At 37.9% G+C, this 16837-nt stretch overlaps 3 protein-coding genes across 8 annotated transcripts; 2 read left to right on the plus strand and 1 right to left on the minus strand.

Annotated features, from left to right (window-relative positions):
• The first annotated feature begins 342 nt into the window (after nucleotides 1-342).
• Nipped-B (Nipped-B cohesin loading factor) lies at nucleotides 343-9869 on the plus strand. Its single transcript, XM_011310279.1, has 3 exons — nucleotides 343-643; nucleotides 1343-1713; nucleotides 1872-9869. The coding sequence occupies exon 3, from the start codon at nucleotides 1878-1880 to the stop codon at nucleotides 8718-8720; it is 6843 nt and encodes a 2280-aa protein (XP_011308581.1). The 5' UTR covers nucleotides 343-643; nucleotides 1343-1713; nucleotides 1872-1877; the 3' UTR covers nucleotides 8721-9869.
• A 2017-nt stretch (nucleotides 9870-11886) lies between these two features.
• Nucleotides 11887-13835, minus strand: Pdrg1 (Pdrg1 prefoldin-like subunit). 5 transcript variants are annotated; one of them, XM_011310292.1, is made up of 3 exons: nucleotides 13638-13835; nucleotides 12250-12485; nucleotides 11887-12168 (listed from the first exon to the last, which is right to left on the minus strand). In XM_011310292.1, exons 2-3 carry the CDS (start codon nucleotides 12473-12475, stop codon nucleotides 12002-12004), a joined length of 393 nt encoding a protein of 130 aa, XP_011308594.1. In that variant the 5' UTR covers nucleotides 12476-12485; nucleotides 13638-13835; the 3' UTR covers nucleotides 11887-12001. The 5 variants fall into 5 exon arrangements, 3 of the variants coding, with proteins under 3 accessions (XP_011308594.1, XP_011308592.1, XP_011308595.1); XM_011310290.1 differs by lacking the exon at nucleotides 13638-13835 and adding an exon at nucleotides 12576-12667; XM_011310293.1 differs by lacking the exon at nucleotides 13638-13835 and adding an exon at nucleotides 12576-12659 and having other exon boundaries at nucleotides 12250-12506.
• Nucleotides 13836-14996: 1161 nt separating this feature from the next.
• Nucleotides 14997-16811, plus strand: LOC105269775 (microtubule-associated proteins 1A/1B light chain 3A). 2 transcript variants are annotated; one of them, XR_892475.1, is made up of 5 exons: nucleotides 14997-15191; nucleotides 15359-15521; nucleotides 15754-15949; nucleotides 16086-16301; nucleotides 16378-16811. XR_892475.1 is itself a non-coding variant. In XM_011310294.1 (4 exons), exons 1-3 carry the CDS (start codon nucleotides 15149-15151, stop codon nucleotides 15914-15916), a joined length of 369 nt encoding a protein of 122 aa, XP_011308596.1. In that variant the 5' UTR covers nucleotides 14997-15148; the 3' UTR covers nucleotides 15917-15949; nucleotides 16086-16811. The 2 variants fall into 2 exon arrangements, 1 of the variants encoding a protein (XP_011308596.1); XM_011310294.1 differs by having other exon boundaries at nucleotides 16086-16811.
• Nucleotides 16812-16837: the final 26 nt, after the last annotated feature.

Raw genomic sequence — 16837 nt, forward strand, 5'->3', positions numbered from 1 at the left:
CTTAATTTTTTCTACAATGGATTGGACGAGGGATGAATTATCAGATATGTGAGTGGAAAATTTGCGACTTTTTGCAGGAGTTGACACTTGACATAAAGAGGATAAATGTGTAGAGCTGGATAGAGCGTCTCAGGGATGAAATTTCATTGGCAGATGGTGGATTATTGATGTGTTTGGACCAATGGGGGACGAGGAATTTATCGGTAAATTGAGGATATGACTTGAAATGTTTGAAATGCGACGCTGCTGCTGTACTAACCCCTTGACACACGTATACATGTATTATTTTTTGGTCTCTCCAACACAATCAGACAAATTGCCTGTGAACTCCATCTACTACGCAACTTCCGCTAAGCTCCGCTGCTGAGCAAAATGGACGCCTTTGTGTCTGTTTTCTTCATATTCACATAATAAATACTATTAAAAAAATAACGTTTATCTTGGTAAACAAATGTGTTTATGGACGATTAATATTATTTATGATGTAAGTGTTACTTGCTGTGGGCAACGTTCTAATGTGCTTATTTCATTGGATAAATTGTGATTAAATACGCGTCTGAAACATAAAAAAAGAACCAAGTAGGCCACAGCCACGGATGACAATTGGTGACTGGGGGGATATCCCAGGGAAACACTTTTAGAGGTGAAAATTTGGACTTTTGGATTGTTCTATCACTCCCTATCGATTAATCCATGAATTTTAATTACTCGGAGGATAGTTTTTTTATGGTGTATAATTAACAAATAGGTACGGCCTCCCGCCAAAAATTGCAAGTTGCAATTTTACTCGGAATGGGACAATTGACATTAAACTGTGATCAGCTTAATTATGGAATTTTGGGGGTTTTTGGTTGAGTGTTGGTGGTGGATTATTGAGAATTTTCAAGTTGTTTGGACAGAGTGGTCCATTGATGTTATCACTCCTCTCGATTAGTGACTTTTTTTGTCAATTTTTAAATTGAGATAATTGAGCTTTTTTGTTTGTGATTTTCTTCAGTTCAAATTTATGGGGCACTTCCCATTACTTGAAAAAGGGTATTATTGTTAAGTGAATTGATTGATTCGCGTATATCCTTTCGGGGTTTGAACTGTTCCATGGAATAAATTATTATTTTTCCTTCTGGGTTACTAATTGATTAGGCATTCTGTTGGTGGTAACAGAAAACGAAGTTTTGAAAATTTTTTCTGTTGAACACAACAGAAATGGAATGAAATCGTAGTTTCATCACGCAATTTGTTTCAACAATTCAGATAATTTAGTTGTGATGGTTATGTAACATTTACCAGTGAATCTCCGTACGAATTAGTGAGCGACAATTAATACTGATTCACTTGATTTCAGATAATAAATATTTGAGTGGCAACTGCATCATGAATTGTTTATTGCAAGATCCAAGGGCATCCTCGAAATTTGGCTAAAAATGGTACGAGCTGCACCATGGGAACTTGAAAAAGAGACTCGTTAAGTTCCGTTGATAACTCATAAATAAATAGACCGACTGTCAAGTGATAGTGCTGATAAACTTTCAAGTGCAAAAAGAAGAGATAAATTGAAAATTATTGTTTGAATTGATGAAACAAAAACGTATGGAAAGCCAGGGGATTGTGAAAATGTTAATGCATCGTAGGGCAATATGTGAATGCAGGATTTTACATGGAACTGCACTGATAAAGGATCACTGCGTGCTGTGAGAACTCCACGATCAAGACAGAGTAAATATCCATTTTTTGAATTATTATCAAATTCATTTGTGAAGTGATATCACGAGAAAAAATTGATTGTGTTATTCCTTCAGAGTTGAATATTTTTCTTCTGAATTTATTTGTTACTGATGAACGAGAGTAATGATGAAAAATAATTTTATGTCCAGGGTGGAATGCCAGAGCTAATAAAACCCAAAATGAATGGGGTTATACCGAGTGTTCCAATCACTACCCTCGCTGGTATAGCGAGTCTAACAGACTTGTTGCCAGAAATGCCCCTACCAACACCCCTGCCCCAAACCCTGACAAACAAGTCGCTGTTATTTCATCCACGTGTCGCCGAAGAGGCCCACCTACTCCTGAGTAATCGCGACGAGACTCTGGTGCCCCAGCTGATATCATCACTATCCCAAACCTCATCAGACAACATCGAATTGAAGGATCATCACTCAAAGAATGATCAAACAACTCATGAGACTGAACAAAATGCCCCAGAGTTACTGAAAGCAATACTGCAAATAAATCCTCATGTATTTAAAGGTCCCCATTACAATTCACCACGAAATTGGCCTCAGGGTGGATCCCTGACCCATTCAAATCAATCACCAGCAAACTATGGAAGATTCTCACCGTCATATTCAAATTCATCAGGTTCCCGACAAACACCACAGGGTAGTCCAGCCCATCCAGCAGCAGCTAGAACAGCCTTACCACCACCGGGTACATCTCACGCTCAACATCCAAGAATGCCACTGACACCGCAGAATCACGCTGATGTATCACAAATGTCACCGTTTGCTGTGCCTTCGCCATCACCACGTGCCACTGTCATCACTGAACAGTCGAGAACAACTCCGCAACATATGCAGGAAGAAGCTAATTGTATCAGTCAATTGAACCTCAATCCACATCACCAGAATATTTATTCACCAGTGCATATGGGCTCGCAGAGTCCTATGATGCAAGTTGGCAATATGCATCAAGGCCAGCAGCATGTCCATCAGCCTCATCAACCCCAGCAGCCCCAGCAGCATCATCATCACCATCATCAGCATCAACAGCAGCAGCAGCAGCAGCAGCAGCAACATCAACAGCAGCCACAACAACAGCATCAACAACATCATCATCATCATCACAACATGGCCAATATGACCCCCCAACATACGATGCACATGACGTCTCCAATGCACATAGCTTCACCAATTCATACAGCATCTCCGATGCATACGACATCACCAATGCATACTGTATCTCCAATGCACACAGCATCACCGATGCACACACCATCACCGATGCACACAGCATCACCGATGCATACAGCATCACCGATGCATACAGCATCACCGATGCATACAGCATCACCAATGCATACAGCATCGGCGATGAACACAACTATTGGCCAAATGAATGTACCCATGAACATGCAGCAAACGCTATTTGATCCAATGATCAATCAACAGATTCATCATCCCCTGGAGACAAATCAAACGTTGGATTTGGTTCACAGTGTCCAAGATAATTCACAATTCCTCCTGGATCATGTACCTGGCCTCCCTGACATTGACATTCCCATTGACGCCATTGATCCTAAACCCCTCCATCATCAGTCAATTGATAATCATCCTCCACCCTACCCCGATCTTACCCCCGAAAGTGTTGCTAATACACTGAACTCTGCTCTTGGTATTCAAGTGCATCCTGAGCAGCAGATGCCAGATACAACTAATGTCCCTCAGCATCCTCAGGTACCTGATAACACGATGAGAGACATCAGATTATCTGGACAATATTCCGATTTGAAATTCAAGGAGCCAGTGGTTATGCTCAGCAGGTTACCACTCTCTGATCAGGGCTTGATGACCCAAAATTTGACATCGTTCACTGATAAATCACACGATCGTGCGTGTAAAAATCAGACGATCAATCAAATTATCAAGTCAGAGTCTGAGAGTGACGATGATGATAATAAATCGCTCAAGATACGTGGTAAGAAGAAGAAGGACGACAGAACACGGAGAAGAAGAAAAATTCTGGATGATGATGATGAGGACGATGAGGAAGACGTTAAGGAAGGCTCACTATCTCCAAAGAAACCAAAAATAAGAAAAATTGAGAAGAAACTAGTACCAGTACTGGCTAAATTGAGTGTGGATGAATTGATGGAGACAAACACCTACCAGAGATTCAATTCAACTATAGATATCATCTTCGAGAATGCTGAGGATTCGACGCTGATAGACGTGGATGAGGATGGTGATGTACCCCAGGAAATGTTAATTTCTAAATATCATCTTCAAGAGCTCTCTCGAGAGGCCGCCAAGTTGAAGTCCTTGAGGGCAATGGAGTCGATACCGTCAGACAGACTCGTCAGATTACTCAACATTCTTGAAAAGAACATAAGAGACGGTGCCAGGGTCTCACCCCTTGCTGATCCAGATGATGATGTTGAGGAGAGTAAATTGTGGATGCAACTTGCCATGGAGAGGGTCCAGCGAGCTGTTGACGCCTCTCTCATCGCCCTCAACATCATGACATCTCAAAATATGAAGAAAACAATTTATTTGGAGGACGTAATTGATCGAATAGTTCTGTTCATGAAGTTTCAACTTCAAAACACTATCTATCCATCCTTCGATCCGGTGTACAGGGTGGATTCCAAGAAAAATAAGACTGATAATTTCAATTCTACTGGACGAAAGAAACGAGGTAATGCAAAGGAAGTGCGAGAGAAAAGCATACTCGAAGTTTACAACAAAATGCACGAGCTTGTCTCACTCCTTGCTGAATTACTCAACATTCAGATGCTGACAGACACGACAGTTCTTCATGCATCGACACTAGGGGTTGCACCATTCTTCGTTGAATCCGTCAGTGATTTACAGCTGAGTGCTCTCAAGCTCGTCACTGTCATATTCACAAAGTACGAGAAACACAGAAGATTATTGCTGGACGATATTTTGGCATCTATTGCAAGATTACCCAGCAGCAAGAGAAGTTTACGAACGTACAGGTTAAGCTCTGAAGAACACATACAGATGTTAACAGCACTTGTACTTCAATTGATTCAATGCGTTGTAACAATACCAGACAGTGTCCTGAAGGCCGACAGATCAAATAGAGTTGATGATGATAAAAAAGAAGAGAAGAAACTGGTGCAAGTTGATTTTGATGTACTCATAATAACTCGTTATGATACTGCAACGAGAATAGCTGGTAACTTTTTATCAGTTTTCCTCCAGAAATGCAGTAGTAAGGGTACTGACGTTGACTATCGGCCATTGTTTGAAAACTTCGTGCAGGATCTTCTAGCAACAGTCAATAAACCAGAATGGCCAGCCGCTGAGCTTCTTCTGAGTCTCCTGGGGAGCCTTCTCGTTGGCCATTTCTCGAATAAAGGATCAGACATGTCGCTGAGAGTAGCTTCCATTGAATATCTTGGTGTTGTTGCAGCGAGATTACGAAAGGATGCTGTGAGCTCCCAGTGTAAATTGTCAACAATCGATCAGATTATTCGTGATATCAAGGCTGAACAGCAAAAAGACTCGGACTACGAGCAAGTGACGGATATCGTTGGTCTGTCAGAGGACGAGGAACGAACGATGTTTCTCCAGAGGGTTCTCCTCGATTATCTTGCAGTCAATGGTATCAAAGACTCGCCACTGGCCTACGCAAGGCACTTCTACCTTGCGCAATGGTATCGCGATTACACTCAGGAAAAATCTCGCGTTGGTCAGGCGAAAACAACTCCAGTGAAAAAATCTCCCAGCAAGAAGAAGGCCAAGAGGAGAAATAAGCATGTTGAGAGCGATGAGGATGAGCCATCGGATTCTGAAGAGCCTGATCCAGATGAGAATGATAATAATGAACAAAAGTACTCCGAAGTGTACAGAACAATTGAGGGGAAGAAGAAATTCATCGTCAATTCGATCCGTCCCTGCAGTTCTAGCACCACAAAACCAGATATTTTACAGACTTACATTGATTACAATTCAGCTGAATTGATATCTCAGTATTTGGCATCGAAGAGGCCCTTCTCCCAGAGCTTCGATAAATATCTCATGCAAATACTTCAAGTGCTAACTGAATCATCGATTGCAATCAGAACGAAAACAATGAAGTGTCTGACGATGATTGTTGAGGCTGATCCATCGGTATTGGCTAGGACTGACATGCAGAGGGGAGTTAATTACTCATTCTTAGATCACTCCACGTCTGTACGAGAAGCTGCTGTTGATCTTGTTGGTAAATTCGTTCTCAGTAGACCTGAACTAATCGACAAATACTACGACATGCTCTCTGCAAGAATCCTCGACACTGGCGTTAGTGTACGCAAAAGAGTTATTAAAATTCTCAAGGACATCTGCATCGAGTGTCCAGACTTTTCGAAGATTCCAGAGATCTGTGGAAAGATGATTAGACGAGTCAATGATGAGGAAGGGATACGTAAATTGGTGATGGAGGTATTCCAGAATATGTGGTTCACACCAGTGAGGGAGAAACCAACATTGGATACAACAGCTTTGCTACGTAAAGTCATGAATATCACTGATGTCGTTGCAACCAACAAGGACATTGGTTTGGAGTGGTTTGAGCAACTGCTGGTTAGTTTGTTTAAACCCAAGGAGGACAAGGAGGACAGCACGAAATTGCTCATGGAGCCTCCCAAGGCATTATTAACAGCTTGCAAACAAATCGTGGATTGTCTGATTCAGAATATTCTGAGCCTCGAGGAGAACAATAGAGAGCAGAACAGGGAGGAGAAGAAGGGCTCGTCCCAGAGGCTTGTTGCATGCATGACCACACTCTACCTCTTCGCTAAAATTCGTCCACAACTTCTTGTTGCCCATTCATCGACCCTTCAACCTTACTTGAGCTTGAAATGCAATACACAGGGAGATTATCAGATTATCAGCAGTGTTGCACATACACTTGAACTAGTTGTACCACTTATGGAGCATCCTAGTGAAACTTTCTTAGCTCAATTAGAGGAGGACTCGGTTAAATTGATTCTTCAACACGATAAATCAGTGGTTGCAAGCTGTTTATCGTGTCTCGGTTCGATCGTCAATAATGTCACGAGAAATTTCAAACTCATTCGTGATTGTTTCTCACAATACTATGGACATTTGGAGCAGTACAAAAATTGTTATCAGAAAGATCCCTCACATCCTTGGCTAATAAGGAGTCGACCGTATTTTCGACGTGCCTTGTTCACCGTTGGATTACTCCTCAGACATTTTGACTTCACTGACCCAGAGGTGATCGAGGGATTGCCGGAGAATATCAAAGATCAAGTCTTCGAGTCGTTGAATTACTTTGTACATCAGGACAATAATGACATTAGACATTTTACATTGTCGGCAATTGGTTTTTTGTGCATCAGGCATTACGAATTCATGATGGCACCGGAGTTGAAAGAGCTGTATCATTATCTTTTAACGTCTGATAATGCATTGGTGGCGATGAAGACTCAGGTGCTCAATAATATCGAGGTTTACCTTCAAGAGGAGGAAAAGAGAATGATAAAGCAGGATCAGGAGTGGGCAAAGTTATCGAAACAAGAGAATCTCAAAGAAATGGGGGATGTATCCTCTGGAATGGCGAGTACTGTGATACAGTTGTACCTTAAAGAAATTCTTGAGTCTTTTCTTCATTCTAATGTGAGTGTTCGTCATGCAGCACTCAAGGTTATACAGTTGATTCTTGCCCAAGGACTTGTTCATCCCGTTCAGATCGTTCCCTACCTCATCTGCATGAGCACAGACAGTGAGAAAACAGTGAGTCACAGTGCAGACAAACAGCTTCAAGAAATTGAGAAGAAATATCCCGGATTTATTCACATGAAATCCCAATCAGGAATTAAGTTGAGCTATCGATTGCAAAAAATCCTCCAGAATGATGTTGTAGTGAGAGGGATGAGGCAGAAAGAAGGTGAGCTTCCTGGCGCCCTCAATGGATTCCTCTACACCATCCTGAGAAGCACAAAACAGCAGAGGAGAGCAATAGTCCTGTCATTTTTGAAGCAATTCGATGAAACAGCAAAATCTAGTTTATCCCAGATGCTTTATCTCGCTGATAATTTGGCCTATTTCACATATCAAGTACAGGACGAACCTCTCTTCATCATTCACCACATCGATGTAATAATCTCAATGTCCGGTGTGAATTTACTTCAATCATTCAAAGAAGCATTATTACCTAAGGAGGGAAGTTCTGATAGTCAAATACCTCAGGTACAACCGATGATTTATGGTCCTGATGGCCAGCCAATACCAGCCCAGATACTTCCACCGATTGAGGATGAGGAAGAGGATGAGGAGGATGATGAAGCTATCCTCGCAAGATTACCTGAAGATACTACATTGCTGAGAGAATATATAACAGCAAGTCAGGGATTTCTGTTACTCCTTACTCTTAGGCAACACCTTAAGGAGGTTTATGGATTTTCAGACGCCAAAATAAGTCAATATTCACCGTCAGAATCTGCCAAAGTCTACGAGAAGGCCGTAACGAGAAAAAGCAACATGTTATTCAGGCCAAAAACTACATTAGCCAAATTGAAAGAGGGAGTTAGTAATGAGGAGCTTGATAACAGCAGTAGGAAAAAATTAGTCGCCGAGTATTTGGACTTTAGACAGCTCATACTCAAGTTCGATCCTGAAGAGCCTGAGGAAGAGGGAGCTGAAGGTGTTACCAAGGCTATCGATTCAGTCACAGCTAGGGTCAATCATTCAGATGTCAATGCTATGAAAACGAGCATCGGAGGCCCTGGGGATGTTCCGCAGCATCCAATGTCAGATGTACCTAATGATCCTGTCAATTTTATTTCTGCACCAACAACACCGCGTGTACCAAAATTGACGATACATGCACATCCTGAGACTAATAAGGAGCATCGGAAGAGTAGAACGCACAAACCTGATAAAGTGAAGAAACATAAGAAGAAGAAACGGAGAAGGAACTCTGATAGTAGTGATAGCGGTGATGATTGTGAAGATCCGGACTATACGATGTAAGTGATGAAAGCGAGTGTATTTCAATTATTATTATTTTTTTTTTTGTGAAACAGGTAAAATGGATTACGATGAGAATGGAAAATACATGTTTGAATGGAATAGAATATATAATACTTTTGCATACCCCTGTGGATTTATAGTGCTTGGGGTTAAATCACTTGGAGAACTGTTTCTTGTGTACAGATTAGTGATAACTGTGGGGGTTCCAGGTGGAATTATTGAGAAAAACACAGACTATTATATAAATCTGCAATAGGAGTGAGATACATTATAATATTCGAGTGAATCTAAGGAAAAAGTATGTTATGAATTAATTCAATTTAACTGGTAATGGAACTTGGTTTAGCCATGACTTTTTTTCCTTTAAATTAGAGATTATTTATGGAACATTCATCATATATTGGAAGTTACCGATAAGTCGAACTTGAATTCCCTTTGGTTTACGTTTTTTTTTCTCTGTCTTTTCCTTCAAGAGTGAAGGGAGTCTTTTGATTACCCTTATCTGCAAATTGTCAAAGAACAATGTCACTCCCAAAATCGTTTTTGACCTTGAAATTACGCAATGTCGTAATTCATTTCTGCATATCTAATTTCGAAGTTATTGGATATTTAAATTGCTCTTCGCTGTTTTTTTTTCTTATCGGCTTGGAAGAATTCTAGTAAAATTCTTGAAACTTCTTGAGAAAAAAACCAAGTCCCCGTTTAAATTTCGAGAGGCCAATGGCACTTGAAATAATAATCACAATGAACAAAAAAATAATGATTAAAAGTTTATAAAGAAATATTAAACTATAAAAAGTAATTTAGCAAACATCTGTGTTGATTCTGTGGAGGACCAGTGCGTAAATTATTAAATCGATTTGAGAAATAAAAGCTAGTTCTCAATCATTAAATAAAAATCCAAACTATTTGTATTGTAATATGATAGTCTTTTTTATTAGATTGGAATTGAAGGGAGTGAGTTTGAATAATAAGAGGTGAAAAATTTTTCTAACTTTCAATCAAATGAGATAAAGGGACTATAAAAGACCACTAAAATAACTTCAACCTATGCAAATGGAGCTAGTGCATAGTGAAAGCAACGTCGGGATTTATATACAATAATGTTGTTTGTAATATGTGTACATAATAGAGGCGGTGAGTAGAAAATGAAAATTAATGCGAACGGGAATATTATTTTCTTACAAACTATATAGCGATGACAGATGTACGAAATTAAATACTTAGTTTATTTTCATTTGTGAGATTAAGTATTTATGAAAACGTTCGGGTTGTCTCACTATAGTTTGACATTGACAAATATAATTATTCAATAGGAGCTGCAGTTTTTTAATTAAAAATATCTTTTATACAGAAAAAAATGAGCAATACCAGTTGGTCTTAGTGAAATACTGTAAACGAATGTATACAATTTTGCTGATGTTTGGCATGAGAACATTCTGTTTGTACATATTTCAATTTTTTTTTTAATTTGATATTTTTCGAATATGAACGAGTCCACGCCAATCAAACATTTCATATAATATCATTTGATTTTATCCAATTTTTTGGCTTTTTTCCCTATTGATTCTGTCATCTCACAATGATCTCGAATTTATTACTGATAATTCAGAATGAAACTGGAGGAATAAATATTAAGTAAATTAAATCAGTTGCAGAGTAGTGAAAAGTGTGAAGTCAATTGGACTTGAAAGACACTATATGATGAATATCCACTGGTCTGAGAAAAATCGCGAAATTTTGATAAAAAAATTTTTTAGTGATGTTGAGACCTCAGAAAAATTTCACCATTTTTACCACCAGAGAGGATATTCCTCAAAATCTCACCCCCCCCCCCAACTCCCTCCCCCCATCGACTCCTCTTCTTCTTCAGCCTCTTCGCTGCTGTGAATTTTTCATCGTTCTTATTTGTTGGCTTTTTGTGCATAGAAATGTCCATGCTATAGTTGAATAGGTCTATAAATATGTAATTATCGATTACCGATGGAGAAATTGTTCAATGAAAATTATTGAAAGATTGCTATGATAAAAAAAGTAAAAGAAATTAAGAAAACGAAGTGAAAAGTACGTCGTGATGAATATTAACTTCCACATTACTACAAAATATCTTCCTTCATTTTATGTACGCACATAATCCAATCGCTATCATTTATCATATCCGTAATATGTTTGTCCTTCATTTATATTTTCACAATATATTATTCATCTAACCAGAGTTATATTTCCAGTAAAAATTCGAAAATATCTGGAAAAATATCGAAACCATGAGAGAACGTTCGCAAGAATTTATTGCATTCAATAACAGCTTGAGAATGGGGGAGGAATTGTTCTGTATAAACATTCACGTGTATATAAAGCATAAAATACTGAGAATTAGACACAAAAGTAATATACATAAATAAAGAAAAAAATAAACAAGGACGAATGTTCACAGCTGTTATAAGAAAAAGCGCATTTCTTCATAAATATTAAGAAAAATTGATGACAAATTAAAATTTTTCATGCAGAAACAAACTGACAATTGTCGTTGCAATTGACTCTTGAACAGATGAAGCGATTCATGAAATAAATGATAGAAGTTTGAAAAAGGGTGAGATAAACGAAAATTTTAGGGATAAATTCGCGAAAAGAAAAATGGAATATTCAGATTAAATATATTTCTACGTATAATTTAAAACTAAGGAGGTCTATTCATACGAATATTTACACCTAGGCCGCAATACGTATCATGCTGTGTAAAGTTTGTAGAATGACAGATGAAAGAAGAAAGAAAAGAAGGAATGAAAAATTGAAGTCTCTACACGGTATGATGCCCCTTAATGCGCTCTTTGTATCATAACATTATATTGTATCAGCTATGTTTTTTGTATTTGGTAATCTAACGAAAGAATATCAATTAATAAAGAGATGGTTAAATAGAAAGTATATTATATATTTGAGTAAATCCGTCAAGCGTCTTAGTATTATCCATAACACGATTAAAAAATTTGTGTGTAGCGATTACACTAATGACAAATAGGATAATAAAACAAAAGGATGTTTGTAAAAATAGGTGGTAAAATACACATTACAAGGGCTGTTCTGGGTAAGACTTAACGCTCGTTTACTCATAACTTATTATGTACATCGCCTGAGGAGAGGAGAAAAAGTACATTCGTAAAGAAAATAAACATAACCATATATCAAATGTTTTATTATTTTTTTTTTATATTGACCATCTCCCAATGAGAAAAACACGCATCTCGTTCATGTAATTTTTTTTATCCATCATCCACCTTTAATCACTGTTTTCCGATTGATTGATTGATTGCAGACATTTCTGCATGAGACATGGGCTTGAGCATGAGACCTGAAACCGGTGGAGTGTGTTCTAGATCTCTCAGCTCGTTCACTTTTATCTTCAAATTGCTTCGAAGTTTATTCACTTCGATGTCACAGTCTCTTTGATCTGGAAGAAGAAAATGCAATAAATCAAAATGTGTCGAGTTGATTTGATTTTTAATATGAATTCCACTATTTTTGAGAATACCTTGGAGCAACAAATCTTCAGCTTTCTCAGCACTCATCTTCAGGAGTAATGGGCCTACAGTAATCCAACATTTATCATCGTTCTGTTTTTGAAGTGCACGCATTCCAACTCGATCATCATTCCTTCGCTTATCTAAAGCCACGATCTCCTGTCTATCAGTTAAAATCTCACCAGCTTTCTCCTCGACCTTCTGCAAATAGTCCAACATCTCCCTCTGCTCCTTCATGACTCTGAAACTGTTAAAAATTATTTAAGCACTACAAAAATAATAAACATAAATTTTTAAAGCTTCAGTTCATCACAATCACCAATAGATTAATACTCACAATTGCATTTATGCAGATTTTATTCGCCTCTCGTTTCTTAAATACTAAGAGACAAGAAAAAAATATCAAGAGAGTGCTTGTCTAAGAGCTCGATCTCTCCTTGCTTCTCTCGTCAAGAATTCCTCTCTATTTTTCCTCCAACTTTTACCCTTCATTACTCGTTCTTGCCTGACGTGTCTTATTGCATTGACATCATTACTCTGAAAATGCGTTACCCTGGGTCTGGATTTATCTTCTCCTCCAAGTCCTTTTCGATCTCGTTTCAAGATAGTCTTCACAGGATATTTCAGACCACTGCCAGAGGGCCCCAAACCCTTCGATTCTTTCCACCCAGCATTCAACATTATTTGATACCCTTTATTCCCCTTTGGAATGCCATAAACAGGATCTGGCAGTTTCGGATTTGTATTAAAAATATGGAGCATCGAAGACTCGTGTCTTCTCATAGTTGTTTCTCGAAAATTAAGCTTGCAAATTGAACAATAAAATTCACTTAATCTCTCTTCCTTGTCAGGAACTTTTGCTCTTCTCGCAATTTTCAATTCATCACAAGTCAGTAACGATATGACACCCTGGTGATTTTTTTTGCGAGCCAATTCCAGTGCGGTGAGTCCAGACTTTTCTTTCAGGTATTTATCAGCTCCTGATATTAATAAATATTCAACAATTCGATAATTTCCATTGTACGCCGCCAACATCAATGGTGTCCATCCGTAATCATCAGTGCTATTCACATTATCTTTTGTTACGTTTTGTTCGATAAAATGCCAATCATTCTGTTCGATTGATTTCAAAATTACATTCGCCGTGATATTCAAACGATTTTTATCCTTGGGTTTTCCAGTTTTCTTCGTTATTAGGCAGTGAGATTTTCTGGGGATAGCTTGAGGATTGTTCGATGAAGTTTCTGTTACGATATCTTCATAAATTTTTCTCGCCTCTTCTCCACGGAAGTTTAACTCTCCTTTATGTTTATTAACGATACCATCTGGATGTTTTTCTGATTGTCTAACAAATACCTTGAAAGATCGCATAATTTTGAGTGATGGAAGACAGTCTAACCTGTATGATAGAGCGGAAACTTCAATGATTTGATGACGACACGTTTTATTAACATTAGATGACCACCGATTTTCTGTTATTATGTATGAAAGTCCTATAGGTTAGTTCAGTTGATGATTTTGTATAAAATTAATGTGTGAATCAGAGAGGATTGACTAAAATAGAGGCTCGGTTCTGGAGGTTTGAATGACCCCACCAAAAAGGATTGACTAAAGTAGAGGCTCAGTTGTGGGGGTTTGAGTGACCCCAGCGGCATCGTAGTACTGCACCCCAAGAGAGGGAGGGCGCCACACGCAATGGGGGTGTCTGCCCGTCAGCCGCCTCGGTAATTGCCTCAGACTCAGTCACTCAGTAGCAGTCCCGCTGTCAGAGGGACCAGTCGACGGGGTGAATGTTATTTTCTGCGTTGCGAAATTGGTATTCACTGAAATTTAAAAATTTTATGGAGTCACTTAAATTTTTTGCCTCTATGTGACCCTTAATCAAGTCCAATTAATCTTTAACCAAATCAAATTAACCCTTAACCAAATCCACTTACTCCTTAACCAGATCCAACTAACCCTTAACCAAATCCACTTAACCCTTAACCGAATCCAATTAACCCTTAACCAAAAAGTATCAGGAGAACATGAAAATCGAAGAGGTATTCACTGAAATTACCAGATTCAAAATTTCAGTGAATACCTCCTTCGATCGCCTGTTCTCTTGATACTTTTTTGAAAATTTTGAATTTTAAAATTTCAGTGAATATCTTCTCGGATCTCCTGTTCTCCTGATACTTTTTGAAAAATTTTGAATTTGAAAATTTCAGTGAATACCTCTTCGATTTTCATGTTCTCCTGATATTTTTTGGTTAAGGGTTAATTGGATTTGGTTAAGGGTTAATTGGATTTGGTTAAGGGTTAATTCGATTTGGTTAAGGGTTAATTGGGCTTGGTTAAAGGTCACATGGGGGTAAAAAATTCAAGTGACTACATAAAATTTTTTCATTTCAGTGAATACCAATTTCGTAACGCAGAAAATAACATTCACCCCGTCGACTGGTCCCTCTGACAGCGGGACTGCTACTGAGTGACTGAGTCTGAGGCAATTACCGAGGCAGCTGACGGGCAGACACCCCCATTGCGTGTGGCGCCCTCCCTCTCTTGGGGTGCAGTACTCCCATGCCGCTGGGGTCACTCAAACCCCCACTAGCCTCTACTTTAGTCAATCCTCTTTGGCACTCAGGCATTTCATGAACGCGCCCTCCCTGACGTGGGGTAAGAACTACAAATCTTGTTGGGACTTTAATTTTTCTTATCACAAGCCTCTACCAGGTCTATTTTCCTTGTTCGATCCCTTCGAATCATTCGCGTTATTCGAGTTCAATCGTAGATTGTCGAAAAGAGAACAGTGGGGGAGAGGAAACCAGCTGAGTTGCTTCCTATACAATTCTCAGCTGACAGCGAAAGTGCGTCGTAGTTTATGACTGATTTTTTTGACAATTTTTATTTCACTGAGATTTAACAATAATGAGCCTGACACCGAAATCCTTCAAAGAAAAGAGATCATTCGGTATGTACCAAATAAAACCTGCCAGCAATTAGTAACGTCCTAGAGTCGATAAAAATTATTTACATTCACCCATGTTCTTATTTTTCTTTTAAACTCTGTTTTTCTTTTTTCGTAGATAATGATATGGAACTGTTGTATTTTTATTCGCACTTGTTCTCTTGTTACAGCACAACGAGTTGCAGACGGTGAATTAATACGCGAACGCCATCCAAATAAAATTCCAATAATTGTTGAGAGATATTATGGTGAACGACAGTTGCCATTGTTGGATAAATCCAAATTTTTAGTACCTGATCATTTGACCGTTGCTGAACTGATAAAAATTATAAGGTATGGACTTAACCCTTTATTGATTAATAATTTTCACTCGAATATATTTACTCCTTAGAACCCTGAGGTGTTTGTTTAAATCTGTTCCCACACTTGGTTTTATTATAATTTAAATCTCAGGGTTCTTTTTTATATTATGAAACGAAAATCTGTAAAGATAATTTTTTATTCTATCATTTCATGTGGCATTTCTCAATTATATTTATTAATTTCTTTGCCGTTTTTTTTACAGACGAAGATTACAACTTCATCCAACCCAAGCGTTTTTTGTACTGGTTAATCAGAGGAGTATGGCCAGTGGTAGTATGACAATGGCACAGCTGTATCAACGCGAAAAGGATGAGGATGGTTTTTTGTACATGGTTTTTGCCAGTCAAGAAGTATTTGGATGTTAACTTACGTTGATTCCAAGCAATGATTTTCATTAGGTAAGCAAAAATAGCGATAAATCCAAATGTGATATTAAATTTTCCATTATTATTAATAACATTGATTTTATTCCTCATATTGATTCAATAGAAGTTTCTTTAAATATCGTTTATAATTATCGATATTGATTTTCAGATAATCATGACATTATATTACGTGATACTATGGATAAATGAAATAATGGTAGAAGTCAAATAGTGAAGCAAATGTGAAATTTGAATGAATCACGCAACGTGGGAAGCCAATTTCTGCAACCAATTGAAAAGGATATGAATAGATTTGAAAAAAAAAATGGTGGAATAATGGTGCTTTCAACGTCTAACGATGCAAGATATGTGTGAAATTTGAAAGGTATACTGATGTCTGTGGATAGAAATGTTTGGGGGGTATGAAAAAAAATAAATGTTCTCTCATTGTTCATCCCTAGAGTTTGAAGAATGGAGACAAAAATATTTGCTAAGGTACTTCGAGGATAGTTGTGATTTAATGGATGGATAAAATTATGTGAACTATAATCTCTTGTCTATTCAACCAACTATAAATTAATGCAATTAACGGAGCGAGATACACCAATTACCTGACGGAAAATGAATTCTGAAGATTCAGAAATTTGTATGTGTTTAGACCAAAATGTTCAATTACTGAAACACAATCATTCGATTTCAAACTGAACTCCAGAAATTTTATAAAATAAGAGAGAGGTATTTTACTGTTTTCACGAGGAAAAATCATTCAATCGTTGGATTAATTTGTAGAAAGCAATTTATTATCGATTGAATGGAGGACATTTTCGAAGATAACATTGTGTGAAATTTTTATTCGGATAAATATTGTAAATGTTACGTTTTTTTACGTAGTAAATAGACATGATAGTGGAATAATTAAAG

This window comes from Fopius arisanus, unplaced genomic scaffold, assembly GCF_000806365.1.
Source record: "Fopius arisanus strain USDA-PBARC FA_bdor unplaced genomic scaffold, ASM80636v1 scaffold00074, whole genome shotgun sequence".
NCBI lineage: Eukaryota > Metazoa > Arthropoda > Insecta > Hymenoptera > Braconidae > Fopius > Fopius arisanus.

Excerpts from the sequence above, each read along its gene's own strand:
- Nipped-B (XM_011310279.1), top strand. The coding sequence starts at position 1,878 with ATGCCAGAGCTAATAAAACCCAAAATGAATGGGGTTATACCGAGTGTT.
- Pdrg1 (XM_011310290.1), bottom strand. Across the intron at positions 12,169-12,249 it reads TGAAGATTTGTTGCTCCAAG|ATCAAAGAGACTGTGACATC; the intron begins GTATTCTCAAAA and ends TTCTTCTTCCAG.
- LOC105269775 (XM_011310294.1), top strand. The coding sequence starts at position 15,149 with ATGAGCCTGACACCGAAATCCTTCAAAGAAAAGAGATCATTCG. Across the intron at positions 15,192-15,358 it reads CAAAGAAAAGAGATCATTCG|CACAACGAGTTGCAGACGGT; the intron begins GTATGTACCAAA and ends CTCTTGTTACAG. Across the intron at positions 15,522-15,753 it reads GAACTGATAAAAATTATAAG|ACGAAGATTACAACTTCATC; the intron begins GTATGGACTTAA and ends TTTTTTTTACAG.